We start from the raw sequence: 20,752 nt of genomic DNA, 5'->3' as shown, positions 1-20,752 counted from the left end.
TCATGTATACGTACATGCATAAATATGCATAGATCTTTGTGTGTGAGTGCGTGTGTATGAAAGAGAGAGAGAGAGAGAGAGAGAGTAAATACTACATGCAAGCTACGTCAATACCGGAAGTTGACATTTCATCACAAGTATGTAAGCATTTGGTACAAAAACGTCCAAATAGAGAGTGAAGCTTTGTGCCGTTGTTACGTCAATACCGGAAGTTGATATTGAGGAACCTTTTTAAAGAAGTGAATCATAAATATAAAGCAATGTTATTTATTTTTAATAAAAAAAAAAATCAAATGAAGCGCCTAACATTTATCCGAGGTCAAATTATTCATGCATCACAAGTATGGAAGTAAATGGTGAAGCCGTTTTTACGTGATAAGCGAATACACACACATCTCTATTTTATATATTAGAGATATTCCTGGTTTACAGCTTCATATCATCTACAAAGAAGATGGGTGTAACCTTGGTACATGTATGTATGTATGTATGTATGTACGTACGTACGTATGTATGTATACACACACGCACACAATTGTTTTGTGTGTGTGCCTTTGTGCCAATTTGTACCTCACCATCGTTTGACAACCAGTGTTGGTATGTTTACGCCCTCGTAACTTAGCGGCTCCGCAAAAGAGTCTGCTTGTCTGGTTTGCAGTTTTCCTTACCCTACCAAATGTCAATCTTTATTATTTCTTTGGGTTTGTTGTAAGCAGGTCAAGGTTCTTTTTCATATCATGCATATTCCTGGTTTACATGATCAAGTCGTCTACAAAGAAGCTGTGTGTAATCTTGGTGTGTGTGTGTATGTATGTATGTATGTATGTATGTATGTAATGTGAGTGTGTATGCTCCAACTATGTGCTCTACTAATGACGAAAAAGTTTCTTTCTGCCATGCTTTGAAGGGCATTATAAGAAATATCCCTCGGGCAGATAAAGTCATCGTACTGGGTGACTTTAATGCTAGAGTGGGTAGGGATTTTAACACATGGACAGTAATTGGAAAGCATGGGGTGGGAAAGTGTAATAGTAATGGTATGCTTCTACTGCAGATGTGTGAGGAGCTGCGTCTGTGTGTTACCAATACCATGTTTCAGCAAAAGAATAAGTTTAAGACCACATGGATGCATTCTGCATCTAAAGAATGGCATATTCTGGATTACATCCTTGTTAGGATGCGTGACAGACGTGATGTGCGGTGTGTTCGTGTTCTTCGTGGAGCTGAGTGTTGGACTGACCACCGCCTGGTACGTGCAAAAGTCAAATTAATCACAAAACGTAAAATCCGGGCTGCAGGTATTGCCCTGCCTAAAAGACTGAATGTTGCTCGTCTTAGTTGTAATGGCGTGAAGAGAACTTTACGAGAGGAAATGAATGTTGCAGATTTTGGGGAAGATTGGTCGACCCTCAAAAAATCAGTTTATGATATAGGCAGGAAAGTTCTGGGATTGATACAAAGAAAGCATCAAGATTGGTTTAAAGAAAATGATGAACATATAGATGATTTATTGGCTGTTAAAAGACGTACTTTGTTGCGCTATTTGTCAGCAAAGCCACAGGAGAGAGATGTATTGCATAGGGAACTCAAGGATGTGAAATCACGTGTGAGGGATACCTGGTGGAGTAAGAAGGCTGATGAGATACAGGCGGCATCGGATTCCAATAACACAAAGCTGCTATATGGTCTCTTGCGAGAGTTTTATGGACCAACTTCTTCTCTGATGACACCACTTCGAAGCAGGAATGGTAAAGAACTTCTTCGTGATTCACAAGGAATTCTGCAAAGGTGGCAAGAACACTTTGATGAACTCTTGAATCAGCAGTCTATAGTTAGTGAGGATGTTCTCAATCGCATCCCTGAATTACCTGTGAGGGCAGCTCTTGCAGAGCCACCTATGTTGGAAGAAGTCGCGGTGGCTGTCTCAAAGATGAATAATGGGAGGTCTCCGGGTATGGATGGCATTCATGCAGAGTTGTTGCAGCATGGTGGTGAGAAACTTCTACAGCAACTTCACTCCTTGTTCGGCAGGGTATGGGATAGTGAATCTGTACCCGAGGACTGGAGAGATACAGTAATGGTGGTCTTATATAAGGGAAAGGGCAACAGGAATGATTGTGGTAACTATAGGGGAATATCATTGCTTTGTCTTAGGAAAGGTTTTATGCAGGGTACTTCTGGACCGTCTGCTGAAATACGTTGCAGACTATGTTCTTCTAGAAAGTCAATCTGGTTTTCGTGTGGGACGCGGCACTGCTGATGTGATCTTCTCAGCTAGACAGCTTCAGGAAAAGTGTGTGGAACAGGGTCTCGATTTATATCAGGTTTTTGTCGATCTGTCAAAGGCCTTTGATACAGTTAATAGAAAAGCACTATGGAAAGTCCTCCAGAAACTTGGTTGTCCTGAAAAGTTCGTTGCTGTGGTTAGGTCTTTTTACGAAGACATGAAGGGTAGGGTTAATGCTAGAGGTAAAATGTCGGAGCCCATCTCAATACAAAATGGAGTGAAGCAAGGGGATGTTCTGGCACCGACACTATTCGCCATATATTTTGCGATGGTTTTCTGTATTGCATTCAGAAATTGTAGATATGGTGTTTACATCCATTATCGAACCTCTGGCAGCATATTTAATATCAGGCGCTTTGCTGCAAAAACAAAGGTATTTACCTCTATCATAAGAGACCTTTTGTATGCAGATGTTTGTGATTTAGTAGCGCACACAGAGATTGATATGCACCACATTTTGAATGCATTCTCTGATGCTTGCACTGCCTTAGGAATGACAGTCAATCTCAAGAAAACTGTTGTCATGTACCAACCTGTCCCTGGTAAGCAGTATATTGAACCAAATATCTATGTGTATGGTAAAAGACTTGGTGTAGTCGATCAGTTTGTCTACTTGGGAAGCACTGTTAATAGATATGGCAATTTGGATAATGAAATTCCATACAAAATTAGGAAAGCAAGTGATACTTTCGGAAGGCTAGAAAGGCGTCTCTGGGGTCGGCGAGACATATGCAAGAAGACAAAGATAAAGGTGTACAAGGCGTGTGTACTCTCTTCTCTTCTTTATGCCTGCGAGACCTGGGTAACATATCGATACCGCCTGAAACAACTGAAACGTTTGCATCAGATGTATCTCAGACGGATTTATGGCATTAAGTGGGAGGACCGCATCAGTGATCTTGAGATATTGGAAAGCTCTCGGTGTGAAAGTATAGAAGTTCTTATGTTGAAGCAAAGGCTCAGATGGAGTGGTCATCTGGTCAGGATGAAAGATTCAAGGATGCCAAAACAACTCTTTTATGGAGAGTTAACTAAAGGAGAACGACCTCCATATAAACCAAAACGAGATATAAAGACTTACTGAAGGTTTCCTTGAGAGATGCCAACATCTCTCCTAACACATGGGAAGGTATAGCTATTGACCGTGACAGGTGGAGAAGGATTGTGCATGAGGGGACAACTACTTTTGAGAAATCACGAATTGTACATGAGAAATTAAGGAGGGATGTCAGGAAGGGCATTGTTGTTGCACTTCCAGATGGCAAGGGTCTTCCTATGACACTGACATGCAGTGTCTGTGCAAGACCGTGCCTCAGTAAAGCTGGGCTTATGAGTCATCTTCGTAGTCATAAAGCAAGACCGATGATTGACTACCAGGCCGCTGGTGATGATGCTACACACCATACTAATCATGTCTGTCGGGCATGTGGAAGGGAGTGTGATTCAGCAGGAGGACTTAAACGACACGCAAAGGTACATGAAGCCCAATTACAACAACAGCAAGGTATTGCCAGTAAAGGTTTTGGATGCCAACTCTGTGCAAGACATTGTAGATCCTTGGCTGGGCTAAAAAGTCACATTTGATCACAGCACCGTTAAGTTAAGCTTTGTGCAATGGCCATACTCGATAACGAGGGGGCAGCCATCATGTATGTATGTATGTGTACACACAAACACAATTGTTTTTTGTGTGTGCTTTTGTGCTAGTTTGTAACTCACCACCGTTTGACAGCCAGTGTTGTTATGTTTACGTCCTCGTAACTTAGCGGCTCCGCAAAAGAGATGGAATAAGTATCAGGCTTAAAAAATTAGTCCTGGGGTCGATTCATTCTACTAAGAATTCTTCAAGGCGGTGCCCTAGTATGGCCGCAGTCAAATGACTGAAACAAGTTATATATATATATATATATATATATATATATATATATATATATATATATATATATATATATATATATATATATATATATATATTATATATGTGTGTGTGTGTGTGTGTGTGCGTGTGTGTGTGTGTGTGTGTGTGTGTGTGTGTGTGTGTGTGTGATCTAAACGAATAGGTACACTGAGTAAGTACTATAGTTGGTCGTCCGTTAGATTTCAAGTTCACAACTGAGACTGGATCTATTAGGGATCCGTTACAGTAGGTATATATTATATTAGAGGAAAAAGCAAAACCAAGTCAGAACGAATATCTGAAGCCATTTAGAATAATTTAATTAGGTTAAAGTGAATTTGAATTCTTCCAGCCGTTTCTGGGATAAACCAAGTGATAGGTTAGCATGTCTACGCACTGGATACACCATTATCAGAGACAATGTATGAATACTTTAGACAGGGAAAATTTGCAGTTTACAAGGGATAAAATATATTCACAGTTTATAGGGAATAAAATAGAAGAATAAAGGTGTAAATAGACGTATAAAGAGTAAAGGTAGAACACAAGCGAATAATGTTCACAATTCATCTTTTTCCAGAGGATATGAATGTTGGTCGGTGCTTCCATGAAAGTACGGGTCCTTAGTTAAAATCCTAGGTAAATCCAAGTGGCATTTTGGCAGTATTTTGAATGATGTATTCATATTGAAGCGATAGACAGTATGCAAACGTGTATATGGAGCATGAAAATATGATAGACATAAATAGGTTTTGTGGGTGAGTGTATAGGGTGTAATAATATATAATATGGGTATTCTTTTATTCTTTTACTTGTTTCAGTCTTTTTGACTGTGGCCATGCTGGAGCACCGCCTTTAGTCGAGCAAATCGACCCCAGGACTTATTCTTTAGAAGCCTAGTACTTATTTTATCGATCTCTTTTGCCGAACCGCTAAGTTACGGAGACATAAACACACCAGCATCAGTTGTCAAGCGATGTTGGGGGGGGGGACAAACACACACATACAAACATATACACACACATACAAATATATATATATATATGTACATATATACGACGGGCTTCTTTCAGTTTCCGTCTACCAAATCCACTCACAAGGCTTTGGTCGGCCCGAGGCTATAGTAGAAGACACTTGCCCAAGATGCCACGCAGTAGGACTGAACCCGGGACCATGTGGTTGGTAAGCTAGCTACTTACCACACAGCCGCTCCTACGCCTATGAAAATCCAACATAATATCATTATTCCGTTTCATTCTTGTATTTTTTTACAATTTTAATATAATACAAGTACTTTCCGCAATCTTCAGGTTTATGTAGTCACAATATTGACTCAAAGTTTTGCTTCACAATTGATATCTGTAGTGGAATTTGACTTTTAAATACTTCCTGACGATATTTTAACCAAGCTGAGTCTTACGAACAGTATCCTAACCAATCAGCATGCGACTTAAATGTCACTATTTGATGAGCGCACCAAAACATTTGACATTGACAGTACTTATCGCTAAAAATATTTTAATCATTTAAAAAGGATTCAGCTACACTCAGATGAAGGTAGGACAAGCGGTGTTCCTCTGTCTGGTGGCCATGGCGAAAGAGTTTGTGTGGTAGACGGGGTTGAAAGGATTAAATAGAGACACCTTCTTTTCAAGCTCTCATCGACTTTCTTGAGTTCCACCTAGAGAGGAAAGTGAAGATGGAGAGGGAAGTGCTACTTCCCAGTGAATTAGTGAAAAGATGGGTGACTGTGGAAAGGATGGTTAGTGTTTGAGCAAGCACGATTAGATTGGATGGCAACAGTTGGGAGAGGGCATTTGCCTTTGGTGGTCTAGGTAATCCTGAATCTGGGCTTCCTTAAGGGGCTCTAGCTGGAGTTTCTCCTATATCAGGAGGATTACATCATTCATGTTACTATATATTTGTACATTATATTCTTTTATCGCTTGTCATTATCTTTTCCACTTCTTTCACCTCGTCTTTTATGTAAATCACTATGGAAATTGTTGACTGCTCTTGTGATATCCGCCTATCTGTGCTCCTGTGACTAATAAAATGAAATTATTATTGTTGAGGCTCTGATAAATTTACATCAAATTAAAGCTTTCGATAGGGTCGACCATCTATACTTGGAGGCAGTAACCTGAGTTCCATTATCAGATACAATGGTATCAAGAATACCATATCTGGCGAACAATTCGTTAAGGTTAGGGTTAGGGTTATGAGTATTTTTGCCAAACCATAACCATAACCCTAACCATAAAACCCTAACCCTAACTCTAAAACCCTAACCCTAAAACCCTAAAGCTAAAACCGGTACAAACGCACGAAAGATGTTATAAATAACAGTACCGCCGATAGTTGTTGTTGACAAACAACGGCACTAATTTTATTCAAGGGAAAAGATCCCATTACACCGCTAGAACGTCTTGTTTACATTCCACAGCAGTAATTGTTTTCACGTCAATAGACGTCAGTGATTGGTTGAAATTACCGAAATACGACAACTTTTAACATGAAATAAGTTCGAATATAAAAATTTTTTCTCTGTTCTAGAAGATAAAATATACAAGTATACGAAATTTTAAAGTGTTTCGGTAGAAAACACATTAAATAAAACATAAATAAAAAGTGGCGCCCGCCAAATCAGAAAGATCCCAAATCTCTCGCATTCTATACTAACGATTGCAGCGTCCTCTTTTTTGTAATGTTCATGCATTGCCAACACGTATTAAATAAAGAGCTTTTCTCGCTGAAAACTTTTGATAGAATAGCAACAGTTCTTTCAAAACAGACTTCACCCGGTCTCTTTGATATTTTTCTTGCTCGTGCCAGCTTTCTCGACAAAAGTCGGGTTTATTTTTCGTCTTTAAACATTTTCTCATACCTTTTAAAGTAAGCAGGAAAGGTAGTACCCTCATCTGAATTATATGCGAATTCTCCGCTGGAGTTTGCGACCGTATCGGGGGTGAACGAACATGATGTATTTTCTGTTTTGTTGAATAGCAGTTGCATTGACAGTTGCTGTTGCTTCTGCAATTCCAACAACTGCTTCTGTTGTTGAGGTTGTTGCTTCAACCTTCCACCTTTTATAAATACTTCGTTCTCGCCTTTTCTCTCGTCCCATTTTAGTTCCTTATGCCATGTGGGCAGTGTCTGATGGTTATGCTGGGACACCAGACGCGTTATAAAACACTGTTTGGCATGTTCTCAGCACATGAAACTAATAGTAGCACATAAAAACATATTGTGCTTATTAAATAATATTTATCTCTCACCAGATGGAGTACTTTTTTATTGATCTTAACATAACGGAACAGTGCACTACACACACACACACACACACACACACACACACACACACACACACACACACACACACACACACGTGACAGGTTCTTTCAGTTTCCATTTACCAAATCTCCACTCACAAGGCTTTGGTCGGCTCGAGGTTATAATAGAAGATCATTGTCCAAGGCGCCACGCAGTAGAACTAAACTCGGAACCATGTGGTTGGGAAGCAAACTTCTTACCACACAGCCAAGTTCTTTCTTGTTTAGTTTTTTTCAGAATCCCGATCAAGTCCATGCTGAAGTAAAGCCTTCATAATTGACTGCTCTGTTGTCTTTTTTGTCTTTACGAATATCCATGTGTCCAATATTTTTCCTGTGTTTCCTGTGTACCTGCCATCGCTGGTTAGTGGACGCTACTAACCTTTGGATATAGAGTGTGTGAGTCAGAAACGTACCAACATGTCTAGAATTATGTGTTCTACGTCGAAGTGCAACAAATATCTGTGAGGTAGATTGGTATGTAATCAGGATTAATGAGTTGACATCAATTCATTTCACTTCTTTCTTTCTTTCTTTCTTTTTTCTTTATACAAAAATTTTTTTAATGTATTTATGACGTCATAAGATTTCTCTTTTTGAGATTGCTAATATATTCAACGACGCTTTATTCTCATAATTAACAACTACTACTTGTTGTTGCAGCAACACTAGTAATTTCGTGCTATTTCTTTGGTAACTTTTGAAGTTCATTGATGTAACTTGTGGAGGATCCCTTCATGCACCACTTGAAAATTAGAACATCTTGCTTCCTTTTAGAAAATTAATTAATAATCAGCAGACTTTTGTATTTCGAGATCTTTACAGACATATATCACACACACACACACACGCACACACGGATATTCTTAGGTTCTAACCTGGGAAAGAAAAAGAGAACAGGTTCTTATATACACACAAAACCAGACGATGGCAGGTTTTCTGGAAGTTGTACGAACTGAAGCGACTCCTAGAAGTTCCATTGACGACTCGAAAATTGTTTCAACTCCTAGAAGTTCTATTGACGACTCGAAAATTGTTTCAACTCCTAGAAGTTCTATTGACGTCTCGAAAATTGTTTCAAAGGAAAACCTTATCAGCCAGGGATATGACATGGATTTAAAGAAAGTCTTTCCGCTTGACATAAAAGAATCAGCAGGTGAAACTGTCGAGGTAATAACTGTTCCACAAGTTCCAAAACAACAATCTACGAAAGAAGACAAAAAGAAAACCAAAAACAAAAAGAAAATGAAGCAAAAAGAACGAGATCTTTTAGACTTTCAGAACACAGTCAAGTCGTATCTGTCGGATAGTAATAAGTTACATGCTTTGACTTTACAATTCATTTCCTGGTCACTGTACAAAACAGGCCGAATAGTTCCCTTGTTTCAGGTTTTGACGAAAAATGGTGCTTATCCAATGACATGCAACCAGTTCATTTGTGGAATGGTACGGTATTTAATATGTCTTCCTTTTTTCATCCAGCCCTACTGTAACTTTTCTATGTCTTCTGTCGTACTCGAAACTTCATCTTCTGAATGGCAAAATCAGTGGAACGTAGGACACACTGCCATGTTACGTTCTGTTGCTATTAGTTTTCAATTCTTTTAATTTTGTTCCAATCGGTTTCAAATTTGGTGTACTGGTGTAATTTTTTTTGCTAACTATGGAAATGAAATTCATTTTTGCAATAAATTAATAAATAAAAAGTTAATAGCTTTTAAAATTTGCAAATTTTGGGTAATTTTAGCCAATCGAAAGCCACAGATATATAGGTGTCTATTCCCCAATAACAAGCTAAGGTAAAGTTTGCTTAAATTATTACAATCACGCGTATTGTCTTTACCTGTCAATTTTCTTTGATAAACACCTATTTTCTTAACTTTTATACTACCTCATTTTTGTCATTTTCACCTGTATTTTTTTTTTTTTTTTGAGAAACAAACAGATATTTTCGAGTGCTGTCCTATCACTATCTCATTTTCATAATTTTTGAACCATGTATTTTTCTGGACCTTTCCAACCAAGAATGACCGCAGCCATCTCGTTTAACCTTCCGAATATGATGGAGAAGTTGAAAATCGAGGAGGAGGAGGCGGTTTCTTACTTGCAAGAACTGGGGACGAGCCACTGCACAGCTGCTGATTACAACAGCTATGTTTGTGAAACATGTGCGGAGGACCTGCTCTATAACCCAGTTCAGATAGGCGATCCTGGGAAGATTATTGAGATAGACGAAACACTCTTCTGAAAACGTAAATAAAACTGAGGAAGGAAGCTTGCTACCTGAGCAGTGGGTTTTCGGAGGAGTGTGTTGTGAACCAGGCATGCTTTTCTTTATATCGTGTCATGTCTCGGAGTCGCGACACAGTAGAGGATACATACGTCAGTTGGTTCTTCCAGTAACCGCAATTTTCAGTAACTTGTGGAGGGTATTTTTACCTTTTTATATTGTTTACATGCCTGTTCCAACATTTCACATGACTTTGTTCATTAAAACTTCAAAATTTCTTAGATTCAGCGTGAAAAATTACATCTATATACCCAATTTGAAAATTTTTCACTTTATTTTAAAATTTCAAAACTGTGACAGCAACAGAAAAGATCCTTTTTATGATCCAAGTTCAAATCATACCGAAGTCGACTTTGTTTTATATCCTCCCAGTATCGATAAAATAAGTATCGATACTGATTAAAGCGTCTTTATCTCTATTCTAAAAATGGTGTGGTATTTTGCCAGTGGAAGAAATCCCTATATTTTAAGAATGAGAAAATAAAATGCCGTGATGTATATGCTTTCCCAAGAGCATTAGCGGCTTCAATAAAATATATGAAATGAAATAACAAAAACTGAAGCCATTTTGCGGTTGTGCCATGCCTGGAGTTATAACTTCTTACTCTGTGATGCTACCTACCATTATAACATCAATTTTTTTTTCATATTTACACATTCTGGGCCACAGACTAGCGGATTGGGACATTGTGCTGTTCAAAAGTCCTCTCTCAAGGGAGGCAGTGATGTTCTTCAAACGTATAAAGGAAACAGGATGTTGATTTCGTTCGCTTAAAACACGATGTCACAATTCCAGCTCCTCGGCAACTTACCTGCTTTAAATAGTAGCTAAATCTCCCTAAATTACAACTTACTATTTTACAAATTGGAAGTACACGTTGGATAATAATGTCTTAAATACAGTATTTCTGGAACTAAAGGGCAGTATGATTATTTCTAGAACAACTTCTAAATTGAACAATATGTGTAACGTCTGCAACAAGATATGATTCTAAGAGCCACCTCAAGACATGAATATCCCCCATGGATATAAACCTTCTGAGTTATAGGTGCGGGAAATAAGAGTCCGTGTAGTTGATCCATTTCCCAGGTACACTAATGAAGTACTGGAATGGTTTCTGCCGAGAATGGAAACGAAACTGCATGTTCAACTCTGTTGTCCTATAACGCTTTCCGGTTAATATATTACCTCTTCTTAGTTTATTCTTTAGCTCGTTCCGGTCAACTATACTCCGGTCATGCTGAGGATCCGCCTTGAAGGATTTTTAGTGAATGATATTGACTCTAGTATTTATTTCTAAACATGGTAAAACAAAACCTAAGCCATCACTCGCAAGAAGTATAAAGTGGTAGCATTTGCCATGTTTTTCGCTAGTTGTTTTAGGTGTTATTGTAGCTGTGAGCAGACAAAGACAACTCCTCGGTTTTCAAAACCCTACACTCAGTAAAGCATCGAGGATGTGACAGCTGGAAAGAGAAAGAGCTGCGTAAAGATCTGGATGGTACTCATTTCAACTGCGTAGGCATGAGCAACAAAAGATGAAGTGTCTTGCCCTAGTGTAGGAATTGAACCCACTAACTTATGATCGTGAGTCCAATGCTCCATCCATTAGGCCATGTGCCTTCACCTTACTGTGCGAAAAAATAAAACGGTAATGTGAAACGCGCAACCGAGTGGTTAAGGCGTTGGTCTCACGAACATACCGTTTGTAGTCATGTTATAATTAACATGTTAAATGATCGATAGTAATAGTAAGTTAAGAAGAAACAATTAGCTTCAACAATATTAATAACAGCAAACATTTTAGTTAGGTGGGTGAATTGAGAATAATGAAATAGTCAAAAGATATGAGCTGAAATGTTTCTTACGCATCAATCAGAACCGATTTGATGTCTACAATAAGAATAATCTCTAAGAAGACGGTTCAAGGATGAAAATTATTTTATTAAACGTAGGTCTAAAGATACGTTGCCTTCGGCCGCATTAAAAAGAATCAGTCCCTTTGCAGATCAGCCCACTTGGCAATTTCTGCAAGAACCTTATCACGTCTTCACTTGTATAGGCCTTCTCCCAGTGCCCAAGAGTATCCGGTCAAAATGTAGTTTAGGGTGCAGAGTTGCTCCGCACTACCTGCAAGATGGTCTTTTTTTTTGCCCCATATTTTAAGGTTGTTTGGGGTTGGCAAGAGGCCATTGATAACACGAAGGAAAAAGGACAATCTTCCCTGGACAGTGCTCCAGAGTTCTTTCCACAGTAGGTGCTCAAGTTCCTAGTTCCATTACTTCCATTTACCCTGGTGGGCAAGCCCTACTGCCTTTAACTGGCGGTCTTCCTCAATTAAGTCACGGACCCTTTGCACTATGAGCTTTCTCTTGCTACTGGTATTGGTGTTTTCTCACTTCTTGGTACTGTAATTGCCAAGTCCCAGCCGTCCTTAACAGATTACTCCAACAATCACCTGATGCTTCCAGTATATCTCTGCTTCCTACACAGCTTCTTGGGGTTTCCATTTTCTGCCAAAACTTAATGGTCTTGTTGGTGTGTCTGACTTTCTCATCCTCAAACAGGAGCTATGTGGTGGTTGCTCTTGCCTTTGTGGCGTTGAATTCCTCCAGCACTGATGAAATTGGTATGTGGAGCTTAGAAGTGTTGCTATACAGATTGAGCTGAAATTTGGGGAAATGTCCAGCCTCTTCACACGAACTTACTGCACAACCTTTCCATTACCTCTACCCGAGTCATGGGAAAACCATAAAGCAAAAATGGTCGCTGAAGTTTGAGTCTGATGCTATATTGGAAGCACCATACTTTGAACCATCCAAGTAGCTAGCTTTTATCAACTGCTTTTAGCCAGTTGCCTAGTTGGGTTTCCGTGTCTTCAGTATTGCCAATATCCTTAAATGTATGATCGTAACTTTTCCTAAGGCACCGGACTACTTTTTTCTTGGATTGTCGTAATTTCAGAGTTCTGAATGCTGAAGGTGTCATTTGTCAGCTTTCTTTTTGGATATTCAGGTCTCGAAATTTCGCTGGGTTGAACTTCAGGTGTGACAATGTCCGCCGTGTCCCTTCTATTCATAGTGTCATGACCGTTACGTCGTCTATAAACACCCTGCAGACTGGATTTCCCGTGCTTCAGTCAATTTCGGAACCTCTCGACTGCTGCCATCCTACCTTTAGCAGTAGATTCATGGCCACCGCAAATAGCACTATAGAAATTATGCACCCTGCCATAATGCCTTTTTTCCAATGGCTGCTATTTAGTGGTGAAATTTCTCACGATGAATCTCATCCTCAGTGAATCCATGTGGGACATTATGAGTCTGATTACCTCTGTAGGTACTTGGTAGTATTCCAATGCACTTTGGAGAAGCTGGTGCAGCACATTTGGGTACACCTTAGTAAGATCCAACCATACAACGGAGAGTGAGTTATTGTTCCACTTTACTTCCTTAATGACATGGGCGGCGAGCTGGCAGAATCGTTAGCACGCCAGGCGATATGCTTAGCGGTATTTCGTCTGCCGTTACGTTCTGAGTTCAAATTCCGCTGAGGTAGACTTTGCCTTTCATCCTTTCGGGGTCGATCAAATAAGTACCAGTTATGCACTGGGGTCGATGTAATCGACTTAAACCCTTTGTCAGTCTTTGTTTGTCCCCTCCATGTTTAGTCCCTTGTGGGCAATAAAGAAATAACTTACTTAATAACATGGCTGCTCGCTGATGTGTGTTCGAGATATCCAGAGTAGCCTGGGACCCGTTCTTTCTGGACATTCGTGTCAATGTACTCGTTGGCAACGATAGCCCAAAAGGTTTTCCCTTCAGAGTCCAAAAGAGAGACCTCTCAAAGCTAATCAAGTCTTTCTGAGTTTTCTTTTGGGACAAGACAACCCTCAGGTTTTTATAAGCTCGTTAAAACGTTTTTGTATATCAATGACAGTAAGGTACTAGGTGTAAAAGTAAATAAATAAATGAATAAATAAAGACCAGATGAAGCAGATTGCAATGTATGGATTAATCTGACTTGGGTTAAAAAACAATAAGGGTGAATGGCTGAAACCTTATATGGATGTAACCGAAATTCGAACTCAGTATATGAACGGACGAAAGTTAATATTGTACAACATTGTGGTTGCTGTTATTGCTACTCTTCAAGTCAGTTGTGATCTATCAAACCAATATTCAAAGACAGTCTAACTGTGACCATTTTATCTTTTATCTCATCAGTTTATAATGTGTCTTTCATCGTTATAAAGATTGTAGAGACCTACAGGAGTATCAGATCTCAACTAAAGGAGTCAACGGCGAAGTCTCTACGATGTATCGACCTGTTTCAAATAACTGTTAAATTCCCTCAAATCACTCCTTAAAATGAGAAGTATACATTGGATAATCTGACTCTACATATACAAAAAGACGGAATAGTCAAAGCTGGATTTCTTTATATCATAGATTTGCTTCGCCAGGAATGACTTAAGATTAAACAACAACAACAACACCGTCAACTATACCATTTAAAAACAGAATAACCATAAGTTACCAAGTGATCACGGAGCAACTCACTTTGTCAGAGGATACAAATATAGGAATCAGTAGAAGCAATGAAAAGAACGGCCAGAAGAAAGAAGGAATTGTATGAAACGGAACTCTTAATTTACCTGTCGCTTTCAGTGCCCAATGCTCAAGAAATAGTGGAACACTTCCAGTAGAACACTCCTGTTTCCTGGAGTTGCCACATTCCAGTAAGGCCATAATTTAAAATGGGTTAGGTATATAGCTGGCACACTTATGTCCTTCCTTACGAAAATATTTAGCGAACGCCTTTCGGCGACAGATAACTATGTGCACTGTACAACAGTTCCATCTAGAACACATGCATGTACGAGGTTTTAGTGACAGAGACAATGACAAAAGAGAGATTATTGGGTGAATCTTAACGGTATTTTACACACTAGCTAATTCAAAGGAGCATAAACTGTGTAGCAGTTGTAGAAGATACTGAGAGCTGATACAGTACATAAGTGTGAAAAGGGCTCCAGCTTATTGGCAAGTGAAAGTTTAATCAAGCACGTTATTCATGAGAAAGAAAACTATTTGTGGTTGTTGTGTAATCCCAAGTCATCCCTGATCAATCTTAAATATTTATTATTGATCAAACCATGAAAAGCCCATCTCATTATTTTCAAAATTAAGAATAGAATATTCCGTGCTACATTATTCAATTAATTTTTTTTTTAAAGTTGTAGCGTGTGGTTTCAGGGAGATTTTACTACTTCATTTAGTAGATTGAGTGACCAGGTCGAGGGCATCTAGTCGGAATATTTCTATATGTATAACGAGTACATGTTGACACTGATGAAGGAGACGGTTTTTTTAAATTTTAATTGAAGGATGATTTCAGTAGTGAATAAGTTGCGTGTGGATATTTCCGGTGTGTGTAAGACTGTCGAGGAGTGAAGGGTGATATGATTTACATAAGAGTTTTTAAGGTTAAAAGTGATGATGTAAAGGTCGTTAATGAATCGTGGGAAAGATATAACTGAACCCGAAGATGCACCAGAAATTGATAAAAATGTAAGAGAAGAATTTTGACGACACATGGGAAAGGGGCAGTCCGATAGGGAACTTGTGATTCAAGGGATGAGCAGTGACGGAGCTCACAGGGGGCGACTTAACCGAGTTATGCAGGATCAATGTTTTCCTCGGTGATGGCAGTTTCAGGACGTTCAGACCATGGATCATCTTCAAGACTCACCCTTCTTTTCCTAAATTCAGCTGCCCGCTTTCGCACTGATGATAAAGCTATAGTATAATCCCCTTATGTAGCAACCATGTCAACATGAATGTCCTCGGGAGCTAAACGCTTGTTCTGTCGGTAATTGACAACACAGCGATGCCAAATTTTGTCCATTTTCCAATTGGCTGGTGAAACCGGTACTCACTCAGGCGGCGTATAATTACGTCGACCGATTTAAAGCATGTATATTGCGTGCGTAAATTTAGGTCAACCGTTTTAAAAAAGTTAAAATAATTGAATCAATAAATCGACAGAGGACACGCGTGAAAAGGTTATTGTGTTGTAGGGACTGTCATATAACTAAAATAGTTTTAATATCATTTTCGTGTGAAATAGTTAAATTATATTGCTGTCACTGTTTATCCCCAAGATAAGCCCTGATCAAGTGGATCTGTGAGTAAAGGTATTCCACCCACGACAAACCCATCACTTTTCAGGTATTGTATATCCTGGTCAACATTATTCAATACATCCTTCTTTTTTAAAGAAAGTAGTGTATAATATGATAGAGTTGGTTGCTATTTCTAGAATGTCAAGTGATCACGTTGTAGTAACGCCGTGCGCATGCGTAGTCTCACGCATGCGTGGAATTAAACAAGCAAGCGTTCCCGCTCAATTCATTCTCTTTCTTGCTGGCCAGCGATAGAGCATGGACGTGTTTAGTTGTCACTCTCCATCTTTCGGACTTACACCTGAAAAGTGATGGGTTTGTCGTGGGTGGAATACCTTTACTCACAGATCCACTTGATCAGGGCTTATCTTGGGGATAAACAGTGACAGCAATATAATTTAACTATTTCACACGAAAATGATATTAAAACTATTTTAGTTATATGACAGTCCCTACAACACAATAACCTTTTCACGCGTGTCCTCTGTCGATTTATTGATTCAACGTCCCAACAACTATGCTCACACACATAGCAGAGCTGTAACAACAAGAGCTAAAGATGTATATATTTACCACCTAAATAAAGTGCAGTTTAAGTTGATAGTCTGGAGTTCAGCGTTCCGTTATATTCTTTAATTTTATATAGGAAGGTCAGGTATACATCTAATGAAGTATAACCAACTTTCCTATACTGGTGACCCCCGACGTGATTCGATCACGCAGCCCGCTAAGCTGAAATAACCCACTTTCTTATAAAGTGGTGATTCGACGAAGAAACAAACGCAGCATGGACTCTGGACTGCCAACTTATAACTGGTGAACCCGACTAAAGAACAAATACGGCCATGGAGACTGAACTACGTATTACCAACATCTCCAACCATAGTCAACACGACTCAACAAGCGCGGTTTTTATTCTCGCCTCTGTTAGAGTGGATTTTTCCACTCACGAAAAACAGACAAGAATTACAGCCTGCGACTTTCCAATTGTGTACTCAAAAAAAAAAAAACTTGGTATAAAACTCACGTGTTCTGACTTTCTTTCTGCTGTGATATCTCACATACATATAGACGGCCTGTTTTTTATTATGTTCTTATATGTCGCATTTCACACTCTCACATACACATACATCTTTTATGCCACACAATAACTCTTGTTATTCATTTCATACGGTTGTCTTTTCTATCGTCTCATTACTGGTATTTACGAATTCACTAATGTTCGTAGTATAACGTAATTACTTGTATATCATCTTTGATATATATTTTTGGTGTTCAACCGTGTGACACGTTTAAATAAAAGGAGTCCCCTGTTTTTCCATTCGTCACCATTTCTCCTTTTTGAGTTCGCACGGTCGTTCTTTCATCTTGGGTTAAGAAAATTTTTCTTCGAGGTTTTCGCTAATGGTCGTACAGAGATTTGTCTGTCGATCGTCTGTAAAAAAGCGCACCTCTTCAAACAACAATGAACGAACAGCTTTTTCACCACCAGCTTCGCTCAACCAAGATTACCACCGTAACGACAACAATTACTACTACCAACTACAAGCATTCCCCCCGACGTCGCCAAGTTTCAACAGATCATTACCACTGTCAACATCATTACCACCACACATACAGAACACAGCTATAGCAGTTCCTGCGCCGACGTCTTCATCAATGTACTGTCTACCACAATGTCGTGCGCCAACAACCCCACCACCAGGGACACACCAATATCAACACACTCGGTTTTGTCGACTCTGTTAGAGTGGATGTTTCCAATCACGATCAACAGACAAAATTTTCCTTGTGTAACTTTCATTGAATATTCCGTACCGGGTAACCGGTCACAACTAGCATTCCGACGCTCAACTATAGCTCTGCTCCTTGACCACAACTTCCTGAGTACGGACATTCAAAATCAACTTGTGTAACTTTTATACGAACTAGATTTTTTGTCTCTACAGACACTTTTACTATGTTCTGTGTTTTTTTTCTCACACACACACTTGTGCACTCATACATTTTCTTTCCTTTCAGTAAAAACAAACACTCAGACTTTCACATTCCGTGATTCCAGTTCCTGGACAGTAGTCATCACGATTTGTTTTCTCATTGTCTCATTTATTTTTTACTAGGTGGCATTTACTGCCCATATTGCATGCTTTTCTTTCATTTCTTTCATTTGTACATTGCATGCATGTATCACACGAGTGTACATTTCATTTCTTTAATTTTTCTTTGTGTGTGTTTTGTGCTACATCTTGTGGGTGGTTTTCAGTGGCCATCCTGCCTCAGGCGTTCTAACAGATTTAATATTATCGTGTGTTTCTCGCACTGGCAAGGGAGCCCTGTAGTAACGCCGTGCGCATGCGTAGTCTCATGCATGCGTGGAATTAAACAAGCAAGCGTTCCTGCTCAATTCATTCTCTTTCTTGCTGGCCAGCAATAGAGCATGGACGTGTTTAGTTGTCACTCTCCATCTTTCGGACTTACACTCGACAGCTCGCTTACATCTACATAACAACGTCCCAACAACTATGCTCACACACATAGCAGAGCTGTAACAACAAGAGCTAAAGATGTATATATTTACCACCTAAATAAAGTGCAGTTTAAGTTGATAGTCTGTGGGTTCAGCGTTCCGTTATATTCTTTAATTTTATATAGGAAGGTCAGGTATACATCTAATGAAGTAAAACCAACTTTCCTATAACGTAAAGAACTCGTTCCCCGGTATTCAAAGAAAATCGATGCAATGTCTATTGATTAATTATTAGTGTATTCCTGATCTAACTACTTTTTTCATTTATCGTCAAGGTGGATGCTTTAGCTCCGTTCAGTGTGTTGCAATTGCACGTGTTGTCCAAATGGTTAAGTACCACAAAAGACTGCATAACATTGGAAAATTTAACCTATAAAATTGGTTTAATGGACGAAATCATAGAATGTTCGTGTGGATATAAAAATCTAATTCAAAATGAAGGAAAAAACTCCTTTCGTAAAGTTATTTTTGATAAACTTCATCCCGGATCTGATACAAAGCCCAGATTAAGCTTTTCAGAAACAATATTTCAATTGGGAAAGAAGCACAAAAAATTCAATGTAACCAAAATTTATAATTGGATTACAAATAAAAGAAAGGCCAATGAGAAATTAAAGAATAAAATAAAGGCTTTCATTGCTGCAAGAGCAAAGGAAACACATATTTCCCTTGAAATTACGGGACATATTCAAGAAAATCGATATGTTGAACTTCATGTATATTTTGCACCTTACGATTTTATCGAAGTAGCAGATTTCCATTTTATCATGTTACTTCCCAGCTGCACGATGGTCCTCACTGTTTTAGATCTAATACAACAGCACACAGATATACAGTCGGATGCATTTTCTCTCTTTATTTCGTTCAATAAGTTCCGAAAAAACAGACAACCACTGCCTAAAATGTCAACTTTTAAAGAATGTGGATACTTTGGTTTTTGTAAGAAACATCCACAGAAAGTCTTGCTTTTCTATGATTGCAACATACGGTTTAAAAGTAACTTTATTTCTGCCATAGATAAGTATTACACAATAAACAAAGAAAAACAAGACCACTGAAACTGAATAACTGAAAATAAGAAGAGTTCAAGTTTAGAAAAATATCACTTAGCAAAATAAAATTAAACAAAATGTTAATACAAATTTTGGAGCACAACGTTCAAAGTTAAATTTTGAATTTTAACAATGAACATAACAAGGCCACACAACTTGGAGAACAGCAAAGTCGATTAAAGCTACCCTACTACTTGACTTGTAATTTATTCTTGCAACCCAGAAAGGATGTAAAATGATACCAAATCTCGGCGGAATTCGAACTCTCAACGTACAAGAATGTAATTAAACTCCGCTGTTCTATCGATTGTGCCACCCTTACGAGGGAAAAGTGCTTAAGAGAGGAAAAGAACGAACGAGTTTGACTAAAACCAAAAACAAAAAATGAAGTTTGTCCGAATTATTGGAACATTTTGGGGTTAATATCACAGAAAAGAAACTCAAATACGTTGAACCCACAATAAAATTTCTAAAAATTTGAATCAATAAAGATAAGACAACTTGCCTAAAAATTTCATTGATAGAGAGCGTGTGTGTGTAGTTATGTGTGTGTGTGTGTGTGTGTGTGTGTGTGTGTGTGTGTGTGTGTGTGTGTGTGTGTGTGCGTGCGTGCGTACGTGCATGATGTGCGTGTGCTGGGTGCCATTTTTCATTCAAAAGTTCCGTATCCGATTGTAACGTTGTACTTGATATCTTTGGTGAGCACACATTAATCAGAAAAGGTCGGTGGATTTACAATTCGACGCTCGGTGAGACAAGTCCATGCTAACCAAAGTCTATCACTGGACCAAGGTTCCGACCAAGGTACCTATTTCCCCTTCTTTCAACCAAAATCGTCAGCATTCTCTTCTAGTGTCCTCAATTTCCGTAGATTTTCAAATGATCTACATCTTATTTTTCTGAGTTTATTACATCTCAGTGGCAACCGAGTCAGCTGATGCCATGCCATAATATTGGTTTGCATGTATTTATTGGATTATATCTCTTCCCTTGTTAAGAGAGTGTGGTTGGGGACATTATTCTTAAGTTAAAATTCGATGTAAAAATTGTTTCCAGACACCTTAAAGACCCAACATTATGACCGTTAAAGAAGCTGTACAAATAAGAGAAGCAGATACTGACTCCATATACACAATAGCGCGCGCATGTACACACACACACACACACACACACACACAC

At 38.8% G+C, this 20,752-nt stretch overlaps 2 protein-coding genes across 2 annotated transcripts; both read left to right on the top strand.

The window, feature by feature from the left end:
• Positions 1-1,090: 1,090 nt before the first annotated feature.
• Positions 1,091-5,559, top strand: LOC149133739 (uncharacterized). The gene is made up of 3 exons (XM_089358245.1): positions 1,091-2,120; positions 2,206-2,967; positions 5,495-5,559. The coding sequence occupies exons 1-3, from the start codon at positions 1,091-1,093 to the stop codon at positions 5,557-5,559; spliced, it is 1,857 nt and encodes a 618-aa protein (XP_089214371.1).
• A 2,548-nt stretch (positions 5,560-8,107) lies between these two features.
• Positions 8,108-20,085, top strand: LOC106881237 (uncharacterized). The gene is made up of 2 exons (XM_014931547.3): positions 8,108-8,962; positions 18,797-20,085. Exons 1-2 carry the CDS (start codon positions 8,444-8,446, stop codon positions 19,577-19,579), a joined length of 1,302 nt encoding a protein of 433 aa, XP_014787033.1. The 5' UTR covers positions 8,108-8,443; the 3' UTR covers positions 19,580-20,085.
• Positions 20,086-20,752: the final 667 nt, after the last annotated feature.

The sequence above is a fragment of the Octopus bimaculoides genome, chromosome 10 (genome assembly GCF_046866305.1).
Source record: "Octopus bimaculoides isolate indiv1 chromosome 10, ASM4686630v1, whole genome shotgun sequence".
Classification (NCBI taxonomy): Eukaryota; Metazoa; Mollusca; class Cephalopoda; order Octopoda; family Octopodidae; genus Octopus; species Octopus bimaculoides.
The sequence above is the reverse complement of the archived record's forward strand: the minus strand, read 5'-3'. Positions and strand labels throughout refer to the sequence as shown.